This window comes from Myiozetetes cayanensis, unplaced genomic scaffold, assembly GCF_022539395.1.
Source record: "Myiozetetes cayanensis isolate MyiCay16 unplaced genomic scaffold, myiCay2020 scf31, whole genome shotgun sequence".
NCBI classification, from domain to species: Eukaryota; Metazoa; Chordata; class Aves; order Passeriformes; family Tyrannidae; genus Myiozetetes; species Myiozetetes cayanensis.
The window spans coordinates 750,988-769,329 of record NW_026087533.1 but is presented as its reverse complement, the minus strand read 5'-3'; the positions used below and the strand labels follow the sequence as shown (position 1 = coordinate 769,329).

Here is an 18,342-nt window from a genome sequence, read left to right as displayed (position 1 = left end):
ACCAAAGGACTGTGATCTGTCCAGCTCCAGCCAGGATGTCAAGGCACTCAGGGAGAGGAGGGAGTAGGGGAGGAGGAACAGCAGTGAAGAGTGTGTGCACTGCTACAGATGTGAGTGCAGCTGAGGATGAATCTGGCCAGGAAAGTCTAATGCAAAGCTGCTTCTGACATGTTGAGTCAAGCTCTGGATATGGGCTGAGCCCTCTGTTTGCCCAGAATATAAGTGGCCAGTTTTCAGAGGAACCTAAAGAACTCAGTTTCTCTAAAAAAGAAACACTGTAGGAACCCCTGAAAAGTGGGGGTATAATTCCTTCATCCCCTCTGAACACCACGGCCACCTGACCTGGCTGGTGTGGGAACCACTTTACAGCCTGACCAGGGAGAAACGGCAGCAGCTTGGAAGGTGAGCATGAGGCAGGAAGGTTTTGGAGGCAGTTCCCCTCTAGAAGCAGCTCCACTGTGAGGATGCAGACAGGCAGTCGTGGTGGATTACCCCCTGTGAGCCATTGGACACTCTTAAAATCTCAGCGTCTCTCAGGTTGGATTTTAGGCATCTGTTTCTTGCTTTCTTGAGTGGGTTAATGGCAAACACGTTTCTCATCTTGGCAGTTTGCATTTACTTGAACAAGAATGGCAGCACTGGGCCCCACCTAGACAAGAAGAAGGTTCAGCAGCTGCCAGACCATTTTGGACCAGCTCGAGCTTCTGTTGTCCTGCAGCAAGCAGTACAGGCCTGCATTGACTGCGCTTATCATCAGAAAACAGTCTTCTCCTTCTTAAAACAAGGCCACGGGGGAGAGGTCATCTCAGGTGAGAATGGGCCCACAGCACTTTGCCTTCAGAGAGGTTGTTGCAAGAGTTCTCTCGCTGGAAGATGTCTGTCCTGGAGCCTGGTGCAGCCACAGGCCAGGGGCAGACAGAAGAGTTCTGTCTTCTCTTTCTTGCCACACATCTGTGTCAGTGAAGCAGCAGCTGGTGGCTGACTCAGAGCAGAGCAGTTCCCATGGCCTGTGGGCACAGCTGTGGGAGCAGGCAGCGAGCAGGCAGTGAGCAGCCCTGGCATCAGCCTGGGCACCATCCTGCCCCTCCGACTGTCCCTTGCGCTGCCCCGGCCCCGGGAGGAGGCACAACGGGGGGGATTCTCACAGCTCCTCACGGAAAGACAAGAACTACCCCAGTTTTTGAGGTTTTTAACTGTCTTTAAGCCCATGCAGAGCCAGGTCTGGTTCCCTCGCCCGTGGCTGCCCCGGCGCTGCCGCCCGCCCGGCGCTGGGAGCAGCAGGCTGGTCCCGGCCTGTCCCGGCGCTGTGCCAGCCCCAGGCAGTGGCTGTTGTTGGCTCCAGCCTAGCCCAGCGATGCCGAGATCCAGGAGCTGCGCGGCCCTGGGCGTAGCCTCCGCCTCGGCAGGGGGTTCACGTGTTGGGCTCTGTTTGTTTCTGTCTCCAGCTGTGTTTGATCGGGAACAGCACACTCTGAACCTGCCAGCAGTAAACAGTATCACCTACGTCCTCCGCTTCCTGGAGAAGCTGTGCCACAATCTGCGCAGTGACAACCTCTTTGGGAACCAGCCTTTCTCTCAGAACAGCCACATGCAGCGCTCACACGAGTACGACCACGACAGGTATCTACCAGGTAGGAGCTGGGGCGGGGGCGGCGCTGTAGGGACCCCAAGTGCTCCGTGTCTTAACCCAGATTTTATCTCTATCTCTGGAGGCAGGGCTGTGTTCCAGGGCCCTCTCACAGGGTTCATTACATCACACCCAGTGTCGTGCACATGACCGCAGGGCTCTTGTTGTGCAGGATTCCAGCTGCATTTTCTGCCTGTCAGTTTGATTTCCATCTCCGCTCTAGGTTTCCGCTCATCCGTGCTGTCTCCTTGTCTTCCCTCCTCTCCTCGTCCCCCAGTCCTCCCTGCTCCCTGTAATCTGTTTGTGGTGACTTCACACAGTGAGGAGTAAGGTGAAAGAGTGCCTGAGAGTGATAACATGCAGCAGGTGAACTGTAATTAGGGATGAATTAGAGCCACAGTGGCCGTGGACCCGCTGCCAGCACGTCCAGCCCTCGGTGACAATGTGGCCCTTCACAGGTGATGCTCATGCAGCAATCCGAGGCAGAGGTGGTTTTGTTGACCTTGCCATGGCTGATGCTCTGCTGCATTGACCAGCACACCCCAGCTGGGCAGTTTATGCCACAGTGCAGGTCATCAGGCTGAAATTGCTCTTATTCGGAAACAAGTCCAGCAGTTCCCCCCACAGTGCTGGGTAGTGGCAGCAGTCCTGGGGCTTGACTGCCCCCCCCGGGTTTTCTGGGGGTTCTGGGGGAGCTCCTGCTCTAGGAATGCTGGTTGTGGAGAGGATCAAAGCTATGTGCACCCTCTTAGGTGGTTGACAAGTGCTGCTCTCCTCTCCTGTCTTGCTTTTTGCTTCCCCAGTCAGCAAATAGGTGTTGTGTTGTTTGAGATCTTTCCAAAATTAATCCTTTGGATAATTATGGCTCTGACAAGAGAAGCAAGAGTTTGGAATGTAAAAGGATGAAGCACTTGGAAAGAACTGTTTAAGAAGTTTCTAAGCATGAGGTGTAGGGGCAACTGCCAAATGCCACAGTGCTTTGTTCATTGCACCTCACAGAGCACCCTCGGGGAGGGGATGAGCAGGAGGAGAGTGAGGATGATCCTCTGCTTCCTCCACGGCTGAGCAGAGCTGTGCTGGAGCCAACAGGGCCAGGAGCAGGGAGTTGTGCTGTGCTGTGAGAAGAGGAGCTGTAGGAAATTCAAGGACAGGAGCAGCATGGTCAGTTATTGGGACTGGAGGTTGCCCCTTGGGGAACCCTCAAAAAGAAGAAATCTCCACGTTTCAGTGTGGAGATACCCTGTTGTTGAGGGATAGAGCAAAACCAGAGTGGGAGGGAGAGGAGAGGTGTGGGCATGGATGAGAGGCTCCTGTAGCTCACACACAGGGTTTCCAGCCTCCAAGAGAGGTCAGTGGTGGCTCTGCCCAGAGCTGGGCTGCCAGGCAGGGTGGAGAAGTGTAAATCAGAATTCAGGGAAGCTCAGGCACAGCACCAGTTCTGACACAGTGCTGAGACCTGCCCATCCGGAACTCGTGAATGGTTGCAGGGGTTAAAGAAAAATTAACCACAGTCTAGGGAAGTGACAGCACCTAGTCCTGCAGTTCATACTGATGTCTCACAGCTTGCTGGTCATCTGGTCATCTAACACCTTTCTCAGGCAGCTGAAAGAAGATGATAAACATTATTGTCTACACTTTACAGTGGCTTCTGGTGAGGGCAAAGAAAGAGTACCGGCGATTTTGGGAGGTTTGGGCTGGTCATGGAGGAATGAGAGTGCAGTTGTACATCCTTAAATCATGCCAAGTGTCAATCTGCTGTGGTCTCACAGAGCTGTTTCAGCTCTGCATGTCCTGCCTTGCTTCCTCTACAGGATGGGAATGGATTGTATGGGGCTGGTTCTTCCAGTAAGTGGCCAATGGTTAGGGCTTGGAGCTGCTTTCAGTTCCCAGAACAAACTGGCTTTCAGGAGCACTCCTGGGGCTGCTGTGGAGAACTGGTGTGTGTGCTTGGGGCAGAAGGAAGGTCTGCAGCAGCCCTTGGGTCAGCTGTGTCCTGCCATTCCATCCTACCAACTAAGGCATGGTCATGGAAACAGGGGGAAACAGGTGGAGTTGTGCATCAGGAACAGCAAGGATTCAGGAAGCTGATTGCTGTGCCTGGGCTGTGAAAGGTTCTGAATGGGTAGATCTGCCCTGGAGCCACCTGAAAACACAGGACTGGAAGGACCTTCTGGCCCCCTGAGCCCTGGGCCCTGCTGCACCCCAGCACATGGTGTTGCTTTGACTGACTCCGGAGTTACAGATTTTGCTCTTCCACTGGAGGCTGCTCCAAGGTTTTTTGCTGAGTATTTAGAAACTATATTGTAGCCAGAATTTATTCCTGGGCAACTTGGTATCTGTCTCCTCGTCTTAACATTGTCTTTTAGCTCAACTTGGTTCTCGTTTTTCTGGAATTAGTTGGAAAGCAGTTGTATCCCTCTGGGGAACTCACCTTTTGGATGCTCTCTGCTCTCCTCAGCCAGTGTTGGTTTGACTTAAACTTCACGGGGTGACCCAGTCCTCTGGGGAGGAGCTCATGGGGACCTGGTGCCACAGCACTGGCACCACCATGGTCACAAGAAATATCTCTACAGCCACTTCCAGTCAGTGTGTCCTTGTAACAGGTGATGATCAGCCTGTGCTGGTCACATACCTTGTTCTTCTCATCTACTGTTTTCACCTGCTGGTTCCCAGCTCATGGGACAGTGTTTCAAGTGCACATCTGCATTTGGCTGCTGGATTTACCTCCTGACTGGTTCTTCCTTCTATATAGATCTTTCCTGCCTAATTTCAAACACCACTTTGTCTGGCCTGGTGTGGGAAGACATCCGCAGATTTCATCAGTAAACCTCTAACATTTCTGCCAAAGGTTGAAATAAAAATACTAAATGACAGAGTTTGAGAATGCTCTTCAAGCAGATTCACTGGCAGTTGCTCCCCAACCTTATGTGTCTCTCAGTGCTGCCTTTCCCCTCAAATCAGATTTCTGTGCACAGAACAGGGCTTCTGGTAGTTCATGCTCTCAGTCTCAGCCAGTGGCTCTCTTTAACATCTGCTGAATTCCAGGTACATGAGACTGACCTCTCTTCCCTCACATGATAGATCAGGATTTCCCCATAGTAGGGAAGCTGCTGGGTCAATCTCCTGGTGGACCCCTGCCATGGTATGTACCACTTGTATTTTCCCTGCCCTTTCCTTCGGAGCCAGCCACAAGCCTTGTGGTGCTGCTGAGGTCAGACATGGGCATTTTGTTGCCAGAATCATTTTTTCACCTTCTGTTCCAAATGTTGGCACCACGTGTCCAGTCTCTCTGAGTAGTGTGTCGCTGAGTTCTGTTACAATTTGCTGCAGCAGACCCAGAGTTTCAGGTGCACCATCATTGCTGGCTTCCTCTGTGCCCTCACATCCCCCTTTGAGAACATTCCGTTGTTTGACTTAGTCAGTGGTGGACATTTTCATTCCTATCCTGTTTCTTTTGTCCTTTGAGCCCTGCCCCAGTGTTCAGCCTGGCTGCAGATGGAAGTGAATCCCAGAATGGTTTGGGTTGGAAGGGACATTAAGGCTCATCCCATTCCACCACTAGCCCAGGTTGCTCCAAGCCCCATCCAACCTGGCCTTGGACACTTCCAGGGATGGGGCAGCCACAGCTTCTCTGGGCAACCTGTGCCAGGGCCTGCCCACCCTCACAGGGAAGAATTTCTTCCCGATGTCCAGTCTAAATCTACCCTCTTTCAGCTTAAAGTGCACTGAGTGCAGGTGGGTGTCACAGATGGATCAACACCTGAGCCAGGTGTGTAGGTGTTCTCTGCAGCCAGGGAGGAGGTGCCAGTGCCATCAGTGCAAGGCACAGTGTCCCACAGTGGGAGCCTGGAGTGACTTTGGCCTGGCAGGATGAGGTGAGTGCCTCTGGCTGCCTGGAAAGGTGTCCATCCCAGGGCCTTGGGATGGCCCACAGCACCATCCAAGCATGGGCAGGTGGGCTTCTCCTCCTCCCACCAGGCTCCCGAGTCAGGGGGTATGAAATACCCCTCACAGCAGTCCCATCATTTGCAGGCAAGACAACCTCCCTTCTTCTTCTCTTAACCCTTACCTTTCTGCACATCCCCTTGCTCTGTTGCCCTGTGCTCGTTCCTTCTGTAGCTGAAGCACAGGCCTGGCTTTGCCTGTACACTGTCTCAGAACACAGCTGAGTTCAAAGCCTGCCTTCCTCCTGCCCTCCCCGTGCTCTGAGGTGCACAGCTCCATGCTGAGCAGGGCCTTTTTATCCCAGTAAATGATCTGCTTGTTCTCAGCATCCTTCTCAAAGTGAGCCTTTGTCCACTGAGATTTGGGGTCCTTCCCTCTCAGATGATTCACATCCATGATGTTTATGGCATCCCTGAACTGAAGGTGGGGTTTTTTTCCCGATGATCTGCTGAGTACAGCTCTGGATCTTACTCCATTTCTTTATTTTCTTAAAATTTTTCCTTTAAAAGCAAAATTCTATTTTTGGGTTATCCTTTCATTAATTTACACCAACCTCACTTCTGATTGCTGGATTGTCTTCTACAGCCTGACGTTCTGTGTTTGCATGACTTTGAACATCAACCACTTTAAATAAATAACCCAAACCAAAACCTGATGAAACCTTTTACAAAGCATCACCTCGTGTTGTGGTTCTGTGGCTGTTGGGTGAAGAAGGTTGGGTGACACAGGGATATCCAGAGACATTACCAAGAGCATTTGTTCCCATCTCTGCTGGGCAGTGAATGTTTCTTACAGGGACTTGTCCTGAGGATGGAGTTTGTCTTTTTAACAATGTCACAGCGATTTTTGGTCATACTCACATGGAGTCCCAGGGCAAGCAGCTTGTCTTTCATTTCCCTGAAGGATATTGGTAGAACAGGTCCTTTTCTCTACCTTTGTGCGTCTGGTGCCTCCCACCCGCCTGTCCCTGTGTGTTGGGTGTGATGCATCTCCCTGAGTGTCGGTCCCCGCCGTGCCTGTCCCCCCTCCTGCACCCTGTGCCAGCTCTGGGGGCTGCTCTGGGCTGGTGTTGGCTCCTGGCTCTTGTCTGTGACACTGCACCACTGTGCCCAGCACGGAGTGCTGTGGGCTCACACGTGTGCTCAGGGCAGCTGGAAGGGGCCTGGGAGCTGGTGGCCCAAGTGGGCAGGGGGCAGCTGGAGAGTCACCTCAGCTGGGACATGGTCTGCCACCCCCTGTGTCACTCACCCGGCTCTGTCCCCATCAGTATTGGCACTTCCATTCTGTGTCCATCCACCCACTGACACTGTGTGTGCAAGGAGATGTCCCAGCCCATCCCGACATCCCCCTGTGGCACGGAGAGCCCCATCCTTGGGGTGTGCTGGGAGAGGAGCAGCAGCCACAGCTGGGGGTGCACTGAGGGGAAGATGGAAAATTGGAGTGGAGTTTAATCCAGCACTGTGTCTGGCACAGAGGGTGTGTAAATCACCCCAGGGTTGTTTGCCAGTTGTCCAAGGGTCACGTGTGTCTGAAAGGGGAAGAGTGGGACGAGCAGGAATTGTGTGGGATGAGCCAAGGGGTAGAACGAGGAGAAATGGAACTAAGTCAACTAGGGATGATATTTGGGGTAAAATGTGGCAAAACATGGCTAAGATTCTTTGTTAGGTTTCTCGCCACCCTTTTTCTCTGTAACACTTGTTGAGCCCTCTCGGATGTGCTGGGCTGGCAATGCACGCAGAGCTCAAGGGACTCTGGCAAGACTGAATTTCCCAGGGCATCTCCACTCCTAAATAGGGCTTGTTCTCTCTTCCTAGACAGAAGCAGTTCGTTAGACGGCTCTCTGCAGGGACCAGGCCGGGGTACAAAGCGCTATTCCCAAGATTCCCCTCCATACACTGCTCCTCTCTCCCCCAAGTTACCAAAGAATGACCGTCACCCTTTGGAAGGTGAGCACAGCGTCTCTTCCCAAAGCTGGCTGTTGACAGTGCCCTGTCCTGGCTCAGCAGGGTCACATCTGCCGTGCCAGACTGAGCCATGGCTTCAGGGAGCTGCTTTGCTTGTCCCTGGCATGGGTTGTGCTTGGTGTTCCAGAGGGAAGGGAACTGCTCTGTGGCGAGGCAGGTTCCCCACACGGATGTGTAAGGCATGTGGAATGCAGTGGGAATTCCTTCTAACCCTGATAGTCATCCTCTCATACCGTGTAATTTGGGGTTTAATCACCCGTGGTTTGGCTTCCATGGCCATGCATGGCATTAACATCCTTAAACTGCCCAGCTGCTCCAGTCAGTCTGCCCTGGGTTGTTCCCTGAGGGTTTGCTGGGGTGTGTTGTACAGATGCTGATGTGCAGCTGGACAGCCAGGAACCTGCTGCCCTTTCCCAGGATCTCATCTTGTTCCTCACAGTCCTCCCTGAAATAGCTGGGGGTCTCACTGGCATGTGCTCCACTGGCTCAGCCAAATCATTCACATCCTGCTGCTGCTTCCCACAGAGTCCCTTGGGATGGCACTGGTGTGCTGGGCCACATTCCAGCAACTGCTGGAATGTCCTCTTTGGTGTCTGATCCACAGGTGTCTTTTGCATGTGCAGCTGGGAGATTTCCAGGAGGTCCAGGTAGCTGGAGGGCTCCCTGAGCTGAGCAACCTCTAGTAAAAATCCTTCCACTTCTGTTCTGAACTGCAAACCCTCCATAATGCAGACTGGAGATTTAATCTTACTGAGGCCTTTTAATTAATGGATGGTGAAATCTGCCAAGGTGTTAATCACAATTCTTTGTAATACATTCCTGAAAAAGTGCTGGAGACTCCTGGGTGGGCTCACAGTTCAATGGCTTCATGCTCTGTTGCTGTCCCTTTAGAATCCCCATTTCCCTGGCTTTGCTGGGGTTGCTGATCCCAGGTGTGAGTGCCCAGCCTGCCATCACTGTGGGTGATTTTGGTCTCCATCCATCACAGTGTCCTGTGCTCTGCAGGGTCACTGACTCTGTCACTGAGCACAGCTGGTCTGAACTTGCACCCTGTTGCCCAGAGAAGCTGTGGCTGCCCCATCCCTGCAAGTGTCCAAGGCCAGATTGGACAGGGCTTGGAGCAGCCTGGGCCACTGGAAGGTGTCCCTGCCCATGGCAGGAGGTGGGAATGAGATGAGCTTTAAAGTCCCTTCCAACCCAAACCATTCTATGATTCTGTGATGGACGGTTTTTAGTGGCCTCAGTATCTACAGTAAGTAAAACTGTAGGTTTGTCACAGAGCTGAAACAAAGACCAAGGTGGTATGTGGGGACTGTCTCATCTATTCCAGCGTATTGACAAGTTGGAAATTGTTCCCTGAGGCCCCCTCTGTTTCTCACCTCCAAATACACATCCGTGCTGGTGTCTTTGACGTTCCCCTCTGATCCATCAGCCACTGCACTGAGGTACCATTAGCATGGCCCAGCCCCTCCTCCTCCCCCAGCAGGTGGGACACGCAGTTCAGCCTGTTCTGGAAGTGCTGGTCTGCTCCAAAGGTTCAGGTGCCTTAGCTGGGTGGTGAATATTGCACACTCTGCACTGTCAGTGAATAGAGAAGCCTTCCAAAATGGGTAATTCCAAGGAGGAACCTTTGTCTGTGAGATTGATTCTTGGTCTGCTTCAAAGTCTATTCAGTTATTCCTTGGCCTTTGAGTGGGTTGTGCCATCTGGATGCAATATACTCCAGCCTCTTCAAAAAACACAGACGAGTGGGTCAGAAAGTGTGTCTGTGTGTGAGGGGGTGATCCTGTCAGTGTGTGACCTTCCTGCAGCAGCTTGGTCTGGTTCTGTGCTTGGTCCAAGCAGGGAGGAACGAGCTGCAGTTCCAAATTCCACCTAGAAAGTCATTCTTATCCCATAGCTAAAAGCTGGAATGAATATATCCTCCTCCACCGTGCAGTCAAAGTGCAGGCAGGAATACTTGCATTTCAGAGGATATATTTTAAGAATATGCACCTGAAGTGCTTGGATATTGAATATTTCTTGAGCAAGAGGTACATCTCATGGGGCTGAACTCTCTCTGGTTTCAACAGAGTGACAGACAGCAGGCCCTGAACGCTTCCCAGTTTGCCAAATGGAAGGCTGTGAGCAGCAGTGGGATATCCCACTCACCATGCCTTTGGCAAAGCAGAGAGATGAGGAAGGGATCTCACATCTTACATTGTTTTTCCTCTTGCATCCAGTGGCACTTGTGTTGCTTTTTGCTGAAACGCTGCAGTCCCAGCTCAGTGGGGACCTGCCTTCACAGCCCAGCATTTGCTGGAAGCAGTGGGTGTTCAGTAGTTGTGCAAATCAGATTTGTGCTTGTGGCCAAACTCCTGTGTTTCAGCAGTAAAATGGCACTGTTGAGTCTGTAGCACTATTTGTTTAATTAAACTTTAATTATCTGCTCCCTACCTCTCCGCCACTAATTGTGGTGTGTTTCCCTACATCGTGCCAACTGCCAGCCTTTAGTTAAGTCTAGCAGTTTGTGTAGGGAAATCTGCCTAAGAATCAACCACCTCCTCCCTCCTTCAACGCTGGTTGAGGAGGGTGAAGGATCCTAGATCGTGCCTGAGCACAGTCTTGCCCTGCCCATGCCCCCGGGCACGTTGTTTTCTGCTGCAGATGACTCACAGGGACAGTAATCATTGCCCTCTTGCCTCATCTCCCTCTCCCCTTCCTAGAGATGTCAGTTCATCCGAGCAGTTCTCTGTGTACTTGTGTTTTTAAGAAGACCCTCAGTCTCTCTTGCATTGACCCTGCCAGGAAGCCTCCAGCTCTGCTGCAGAGTTCACAGCCCAGCAACACTGCCCTGTGCAGGGATAGGGAACCTGGGGTCAGTGAGCACCTTCACTTCTGCCTCCTGGGCAAAGCACCGTGCTGCCCCCAGGCCTGGCCTCACCCCTGGCCTCTGGGGGTGTGATCACAGTTCCTGTGAGAACAGGATCACATAGCTGCAGAATGCATCACATTCCCATCAGGATAACATCAGTGTGTTGATTGTTGAGTGAAGTATTTTCTGGGGTTGAGTTTTGGATCCTCAGCATGGCACCAACATGAACCTGTGCGTGTGCTCTCCTAAGCTCCCAAGATGGGCCTTCTGTTGACTTCTGGGAGCAGTTAGAGATGTGTGTGCCTGACCCAGCACATCTGGGTGAGTGCCCTGGGGCTTCCTGCCCAGCTGAAGCTGTGTGGCACCTCAGGGGGGCTGGGTTTCCTTGGGGAGTGGAGATGTGCAGCAGGGAGCTGTTCCCATGCCCCAGCTGCTCTGGCAGTGCTCAGGACCGTGCCCACCGACCCCTCTCTTGCCTCTGCCCTTCCCTGGCAGTCAGACAGCACCTTCTCCCAGATGTTTATTGGGAAGTGGTTTGGGGTTTAAGCAGAACTGTCCTGTTGAAGAGGAGACCAACTGTCTCCTCAGAAGCAGCTCTAGTGGAGACCCCCTGGTGTAAGGGACAGCCAGTGATGGGTCTGGCTGGGGATCTGCACCCACCCCTGGGCCAGAGCAGCCATCTCTGTGCTGGGTTTGTGTCCAGCCAGGAGCTGAAATGGGATGGTGGGAGTGCAGGAGGGGTTCACACTTATTCAGGAAAAGCCATGAGTCATAAAAACACCTTTTATGCACTGAGAGCAGGTGAGAACACATCTGCCCACGTGGGAAGTGAGTGACACAGGACAGGTCACCAGGGGGGTACAGTCTTAACACCAGCAGTTTCTAGGTGAGACTTCAGGGCTGTGCTGCTGTTTTGGGATATGTCCCAGAGACCTAAAGCTAAAAGAGGCAGGAGTGCTTCAAGTGCAGAGTGACAAAGCCCCCGAGGTGGAAGAACAGCAGTTACCCAGGTGATAACCTCCCACTGGCCTCACCAAACTGGCCAACAGCCAGACAAGGGGGTTCCCTTAGGAGCTGAAGCTCTGGAAGTTCAGGGCTGGGTATTTCCAGCTGAACTGACTCTGGGATCTCTGCTCAAACACAGACCAGAACACTGAGACCAGAGGATTGCAGCTCACACAGCAGTCCCACAGTTCATGAAACCACAGCAAATAAGGTGCCTTCAGGAGAGGCTGCTGCAGTCAGGTGGGACTGTGTGTCAGCAGCACTCAGGGTTAGGCTCAGGCTCTGCACCTCCCTTTGCTGGAGCCTGGCACCATCGTGTCAGCAGGGAATTTGGGAAAATTCAACAGCTTCTGGCTCTCACAGACTGCAGTATCAACTCTGCAGTATCAACTCTGCATCCTCACCACCAACCCAGTTCAGGACAGCTTTGCTGTGCTGGCTTCTCACCTGCTGCTCCTGTGCTCTGGGAAGACCCAGGGAGCAAACCCAGGGCCTGGCCAGAGCAGTGGCTCTGGTTTCTTGCCCCTTGTCACCTGCTGTGTGTTGAGTGGCAGCAGCTCAGGGCTGTGAGCTGCCCTCGGGGTCTCTGCAGACCCTGCTAGAGGAGCTGCAGCCCCAGCCCGGTGTGCTGGCCCTGGAGTGCACAGGCACTGCCCCTCAGTGTGGGAGCTGCTTTCCTGCTTGATGCAGGAACTTGCCAGGTAATTCAAGTAAAGAATGCAGGTATTTGAAGGATGACTCAGGAGGCTCAAGGGCCACGTGGGCTGAGACTTGGTTGTGCCAGTAAAACCTACAGACCGGTGGCCCTGATGTGAAACTGTCACAGTGTAACAGCAGGGCAGGTCTTGCTGGCTCAGATAGAACCCTGGATAGTCCCCTCAGCCTTTCCTTCCCAATAGTGCCATGGACAGCTGGAAATTCAGTGCATTTCTAGAGAAGGTGAGGAAGCTGCTGTTGCCCTGGGACCCTGCCTGGAGAGAACCCTCAGCCCAGTCCCTGCTGTGCATGTGCCAGCACAGGGAGTTGGTCTCCCAAGTGGTTAGGCTGGAAAAGGGCAGGAGGAATGAGCAGCTGGTCACCAGCATGTTGCTTCTGGGGCTGGAGGACCAGCACGGCATGGGAGCATTGCCTGGCCATGAGAGTGCAGCCCCTCCTGCCCTGCATGTGGTGCTGCCCTCCAGGATCCCTCAGGGAACCTCCTGTCCCCTCCCTGCTCAGGGCTGTGTGTGAGTGCTGTGTCTGTTGGCATCCAGATGGATCAGGCCTGCTATGGAGGGCCCAGAGCCATCAGGGCACAGGGCTGGGCCAGAGCTGGTGGTGGCACGAGCAGAGGAGCTGCTGTCCCAGGCTGGGCACTGACCATTGTCACTAGCTGGACGGGCATTTGCCAGGTGAACAGCAGGCGGTGCCTGGTTTGATCCCTGTGCTGTGCAGGAGCCCGGTGAGAGGGGTCAGACCCAGGGAGTGCTGCAGTTCTGCCCCCGAGCGGGAGCGTCGGGCCGTGGCGTGCGGGTGCACTGACTGCAGCTTGGTGCGTTCCAGGTGAAACCTTTGTCCTGGGAGATGGCCTCCCAGGGCCCTTGGAGCCTCGCCTGGACCCTATGGACTCTGCCTTGAACTCTGTCAATTCCTCCAGCCACAGCAGGAGCTCCAGAGACTATCACCTGCCAGGATACAGGCACCTGCACCAACCCTCGAGCCTCAGCCAGGGCAGCAGCTCTGCCCTGCGCAGGCTTAGCTCTGGGGGTAAGAGCTCAGAACAGCCCTGCAGCTGCACAATGGCAAGAGAGGGCCTTCCTAACTCCAGTTACACCTTTCTGACTTCAGCAAGTACCAGACTGGGCTCTGCACAGCCCACCAGCTCCGCGAGGTGTGATGGCACCTGGGCGGGTGGCAGTGTGGACAGTGACGCTGCTCCTGTGGCTGGTGACGGGGGGGACCCGGAGGTTGGTGGAGAGGAAGGAGCAGGCAGGAGCTGAACTGTGTCCAAATGGGCATGTGGGTCCATGAGGATGGATGGGGAATGGCTGGGGAGTCAAGAGCTGCTTGGAGAGTCTGGAGCTGAGAGGGGGTGGGAGGGTGGGGTGTGTGAACAGCACGTGTCTGTGCGGAGGGACAGGGGTAGGAGAGCTGAGCTGGTCACTGCAGCACATCAGGTTGCAAAAAGTGTGATTTTAAGTGCAAGGTGTCAGTAAGATCCTCTCCAAAGCTCAGGCTGTTGGTGGCTCCCCCCCACCTGTGTGTGAGGGCAGAGGTGGGACAAGGGGCTGTGCTGATGCCAGAACGTTGGGAACAGGACTTGTGTCAGCTCGGGCTATGCTTCGGGACAACAGGACGTCACCTGTGGGCTCAACCTGTCAGAAAATGAAAACTTTTACCAGCTTTGCTGTGTTAAATGTGCTGAAGGTGTTGGGAGTGGGGGAGGAACCATGTGTGGGGAGAGACGTGGGAGTGGGGAGGGTGTTCTGCAGAGGTGGGAGCTGTCAGCTGACAGGCGAGGAGGAGTGGGAAGGGGGGGGCAAACAAGGGGAAATTGGGGTTGAGATGGAGGAAAAGGGCTCAGTGTAGAAGGCTGCCCTGAAAAGGAGAGGGAACACGGCTCCTGTGCCAGACCTGCGCTGCAGGAATATGGGGCCTGACTGGGATGTGATCCTTGCTGTGTCTCTGCCCTTGCTGTGGGAGAGGAGGCTGAGTGGTGGGTTGAGGGGCAGTGGCTGTGGGACAGCTGCAGTAACAGCCCTGTCTGCACCCCCAGGGTCCGACAGGTACCTCGGCTCTCGGGACGGGCCCCGGCTGAGCAGCCGCGACCCCTCGTCCTGGACGGTGGAGGAGGTGATGCAGTTCATCCGCGAGTCCGACCCTCAGCTGGGCCCCCACGCGGACCTGTTCCGGAAACACGTGAGTGTCTGTGTGAACACGTGTGTCACCTGTGGGAGGGGGAAATCAGCGCACAAGGAAAACGCAGGAGAGTCAGAAAATGGCAGCACTTTGGACCAGCTGGAGTTCTGTGCTTAATAAAAATATCCTCATAAATCCTGCTCATCCCCTGTCCAGGACTGGGATCCTCACTCAGACCCCTCCAGGGGCAGACCTGGCAACCTGGGTGTGTTTGAATCCTGGTGCTGAAAACACAGACCCTGCTTGCCCTGGAGCCTGATAACTCACCTCATGGCAAATTCCCTTGTCAAGAAACACATTCCAAGTGGGATTCACGGAGTGCTTCGCTGCTCAACTCCGTTTCCTGTATCAGGGAGTCCCCTAAGGCTCTGCTCCTTGTGCACATCTGTAAGTGTAAAACAGCTGCAGACACAGTGTGGAGTTTGTACCATTAAAGCTACGAGAGGTTTGGCAGCTCCATGTCCTGATTCCTGCCAGAACTGTTTTGATTGAGTCCCTGTTCTATCTGGTGCTGCTTGGGAAGTCAGAAGAGCACTGGGAGCAAACACCCAGTGCTGCATCCTGCTCTGGGCTGTGCTGACACAACACTCCTTTTTTTAATTAGTTCTATTTTCAAACCACCAGTAATTGAAAAATGTTTGTTTTAATTATGCAAAAGCTGTCAAGGGTTGGAAGTGCCCTGGATTGGCAGTCCTGGGGAGAACCTTGCTTTTATCTGCAGAAGGGAAAACCAGCTCAAACCTGGTACTGGAGATCCCTGGAGGTCTCATCAGGCAGAAACCTCACTGGGCACTGACATAGGACAGGATGTTCTGTTGCTTGAGGTGGTGATTTTTATTTTTCTTCTTTAAGTCCATTAACATTTTTTCATGGAAAACTGTCCAGTGCAAAGCTCTGGCCCCAGCCTGGACTGGGTCATGGAAAGGAGCACTGAGAGGGACTGGGAGACTTCCACTTGCAGATGCCAAGGACAGAGCTGTTCCCTGGTTATTCTAAGCTCATGATCCATCCCCTCCTGAGCCTCAGGTGGGACATGCCACATCCACATGTGTTTTGAACACTTCCAGTGCTGGTGATTTCACCACTACCCTGGGCAGCTGTGCCAGTACCTGACCACCCTTTCAGGGAAGAAATTTTTCCTAATAACCAATCACATAGTGCAGGCTCTTTGAGTTTCGGGACTGTTCCCTCACCTCCATCTTCATCTGTGCCTCAGGGCTGTGTCGTGGCAGGGCTGTTGTCACCATTGCTCCTGTGCTGGGGTGACAGTGCCCTGGAGTGAGGGACCGCTCCCCTGCCTCCATCGTTCCCCTGTCAGCAAAACCTCCCTTTTCTTCCCTCCCTACCTCCCTTCAGGATTTGCTGCCCCTCTGGCCAAGGCTCCTGGGTGTTGATCCCCCAGCAGATTTCCTGCCGCACGTGGGCTGTGGGGCTGAGCCCTGTGCTGGAGCAGGGTGGATGCAGTGCTGGCCACGCTGAGATGTCCCTGCTGGGATGCTGCTGAGCAGGGCTCACCCCCAGCCCTGCTGCTGCCTCTTGGCCTGGCTCAGTGGGCAGGGATGGGGCTTCCAGGGGCCGCCACAAGCGCTGTTGTTTCCCTCCGTGCAGGAGATCGACGGGAAGGCCCTGCTCCTGCTGCGGAGTGACATGATGATGAAGTACATGGGGCTGAAGCTGGGGCCAGCCCTGAAGCTCACTTACCACATCGACAAGCTAAAGCAAGGCAAGTTCTGAGAGGACACTTGACAGGACAGATCCCGGAAGCTCCGCTCCTGGCCACCCCCACCCGCGCTCACCTGCCAACAGGTTCGCATGCACACACCCCATTTACACCGCGGACAGACGGACAGACGGACAGACGGACACCTCGCTGACAGCCCGGCCCTCCCCGGGAGGGAGCCTGGCACAGTTGGGCTTCACACCAGCCTCGAGCCATGGGTGTCCTGTTGGAAGCAGAGGGTCTTTCCCAGCACTCCTCCGTGGGCTCCCGGTCCTGCTTGCCTGGGATGGAGCAGCAGCTCTGGGCAGTGTCTGTGGGGACTGGGCACTCGCACCACCTCTCCTCCCTGTCACCTGCTCGGGGCATGGGGGGCTGGACGGGGCTGCAGTGGGGCCGTGCCCCTGACTGGGCTCAGCCCTGCGGCACCACAGCGAGCTCGGAGCATCGACCACCCCGTCCCTGCCTTCCACACCCGTGGGGAGCCCGCGGGCCACTCACCCCCTGAGCTCTGCCTGCCCCTGGCTTCCAGCCCAGCTCCAGCTGGGCACACCAGGCTGGGGGTGGAGGCCTCCATATTTATTCCAGACTGGAAAGGCCACACGGCCTTGGCTGAGAGCGTGGAGTGAGCTGGGAGAGCCGGGGAGCGGGGCTGGGGTGCCCCTGGCATGGGTTGGAGCTGCCTGGATGCTGCAGGACTCGGCTGATCCTTCTCGCCTTTTTTTTTTTAATTTTCTCTTTTGGGATTTTTTTTTTACTAAGGAGTTGTGTGTTTAAAGCGATGAGATGATTTTTCTACCTATGTTGAACTCGCAACTCTTGGTGATTTTTAGCCAGAGCTGCCAAGGTTTGTCTTCCCAGGGGCACTCCTGCTCCTCTAGAGTTTTGGTCCGTCCCAGCTCAGCGTGTTGAGAGGGTTTTGGGTCTTCCCAGAGGATCCTGGGGACCCACCCCGATGTTGCTCTTCCTGTGAGGGCTTTGTCCTGCCCCGGGCCCCTGTTGGTCTCAGGCAGTTTAATGTATTTATTTTTGATGGCACTTGAGCAGTTCCTACGGTCCCAGACACGTTCCTGCAGCTGCAAGAGGAGTGTGGAGGCCACGGGCTGTGCCACCGCCGTGTCCCGGGGCAGCAGCTGCCAGCTCGGGGCTGCCTGTGGGGCAGGGGCTGCCTGGACCCCCGAGCGGGCTGAGCTGGGGCAGGGCTGGAGGGGCAGGCGAGGGCTGACCCTGCTGTGTCCCCACACACCCCCAGCACCGACCCACACGTGCACAGGCTGCCCCTGCAGGGACCGAAGGGCTGGGACGGGATCTCCACTCCAAGCACTTGCTCCTCGTGCCCTCCGCTCACCCCCTGCATCCAGAGCCGCAGCTCAGGCCCCCCCGCCAGCCTCGAGGGGCCCCCGCGGTGACCAACCCTCCAGGCTCTTGCACTGGGTCAGGTTTACCCCTAAGGGGCAAAGTTGAAAAAAAAAAAAAAAATCCCCCAACCCCCAAAGTACTGAGAAGGCAAAAGGCTCTTTGTGACAGAGCGCAGCCTGTGCTGGGACACCCCTCGGTGTGACCCGCGCTGGTCCCGCTGCACCCGGGGCCTGGCAGGGTAAGCCAGTGCTTTCCTCTGCACTTATTTTACCTTGATTTGTTTATAAATAAAAGGATACCAAGTTCCTCCCCGCTGTTTGTGCTCTGGGCTGGGCCCTGCAGTGGCTCCCACAGGCACCTGCCGGGGGGGGCGAAGGGACAGGCAGTGGGTGCTGCTGCAGGACAGACCCGCGGCTGCCTCTCCTGCCCTCCCTCCCTGCCCACCTGCCCTGCCCGCCTGCCCTGCCTCCGGAGCCGAGGGGAGCGGAGCGACACTCGCAGGGTGGCGAAGGGATGACATCGTGTCCTCCCGATCTCCGCCCAGCCCCTTCGTCCCCCCAGGCTGGTCCCCCTCTCGCTCTCCGCGGTGCTGGCAGGGACTGCTGCAGTTCCTTGTTCCTGCCTGGAGCTTGAGGGGGGTGTCAGGGCAGGAGCAGCCCCGGCCGAGCCGCTGAAGCCATCGCTGCCAGCACAGCTCAGCCCTGCCCCGCAGGGCCCTGAGGCAGCGGCGTGGGCCGACAGCACCTGCAGCCACACGGGGCAGGGAGAAGGGGGGACAATGAGCTCTCAGTCCCCGGGGGAGGGAGGAGAAGGGGGGGGACAGTGAGCTCCGAGCCCCCGCTGTGCTCCCCAGCACAGCAGTGCCATGGCCTGGCCCCCTCACCTGGGCACGGCCCGGAGCCCCTGTGGGCCCTCAGGGGCTGCTCCGTCCCACGGGAGGGGCCAGAGGGGGCCCGGGCAGACCCCACAGCAG

General features: G+C 55.3%; 1 protein-coding gene across 4 annotated transcripts in view; it reads left to right on the top strand.

The window, feature by feature from the left end:
• The window catches only part of SCMH1 (Scm polycomb group protein homolog 1), a 66,256-nt gene extending 48,578 nt beyond the window's left edge, over positions 1-17,678 (top strand). For 2 of the 4 annotated variants that reach the window (XM_050326167.1, XM_050326168.1), the window contains exons 11-16: positions 609-809; positions 1,446-1,631; positions 7,387-7,518; positions 12,938-13,141; positions 14,151-14,293; positions 15,902-17,678. In XM_050326167.1, coding sequence (XP_050182124.1) covers positions 609-809; positions 1,446-1,631; positions 7,387-7,518; positions 12,938-13,141; positions 14,151-14,293; positions 15,902-16,027 — 992 coding nt within the window. In that variant the 3' untranslated portion in view covers positions 16,028-17,678. The remainder of the gene's footprint in view (positions 1-608; positions 810-1,445; positions 1,632-7,386; positions 7,519-12,937; positions 13,142-14,150; positions 14,294-15,901) is intronic. The other 2 variants (XM_050326169.1, XM_050326170.1) reach the window with 2 other exon arrangements.
• Positions 17,679-18,342: the final 664 nt, after the last annotated feature.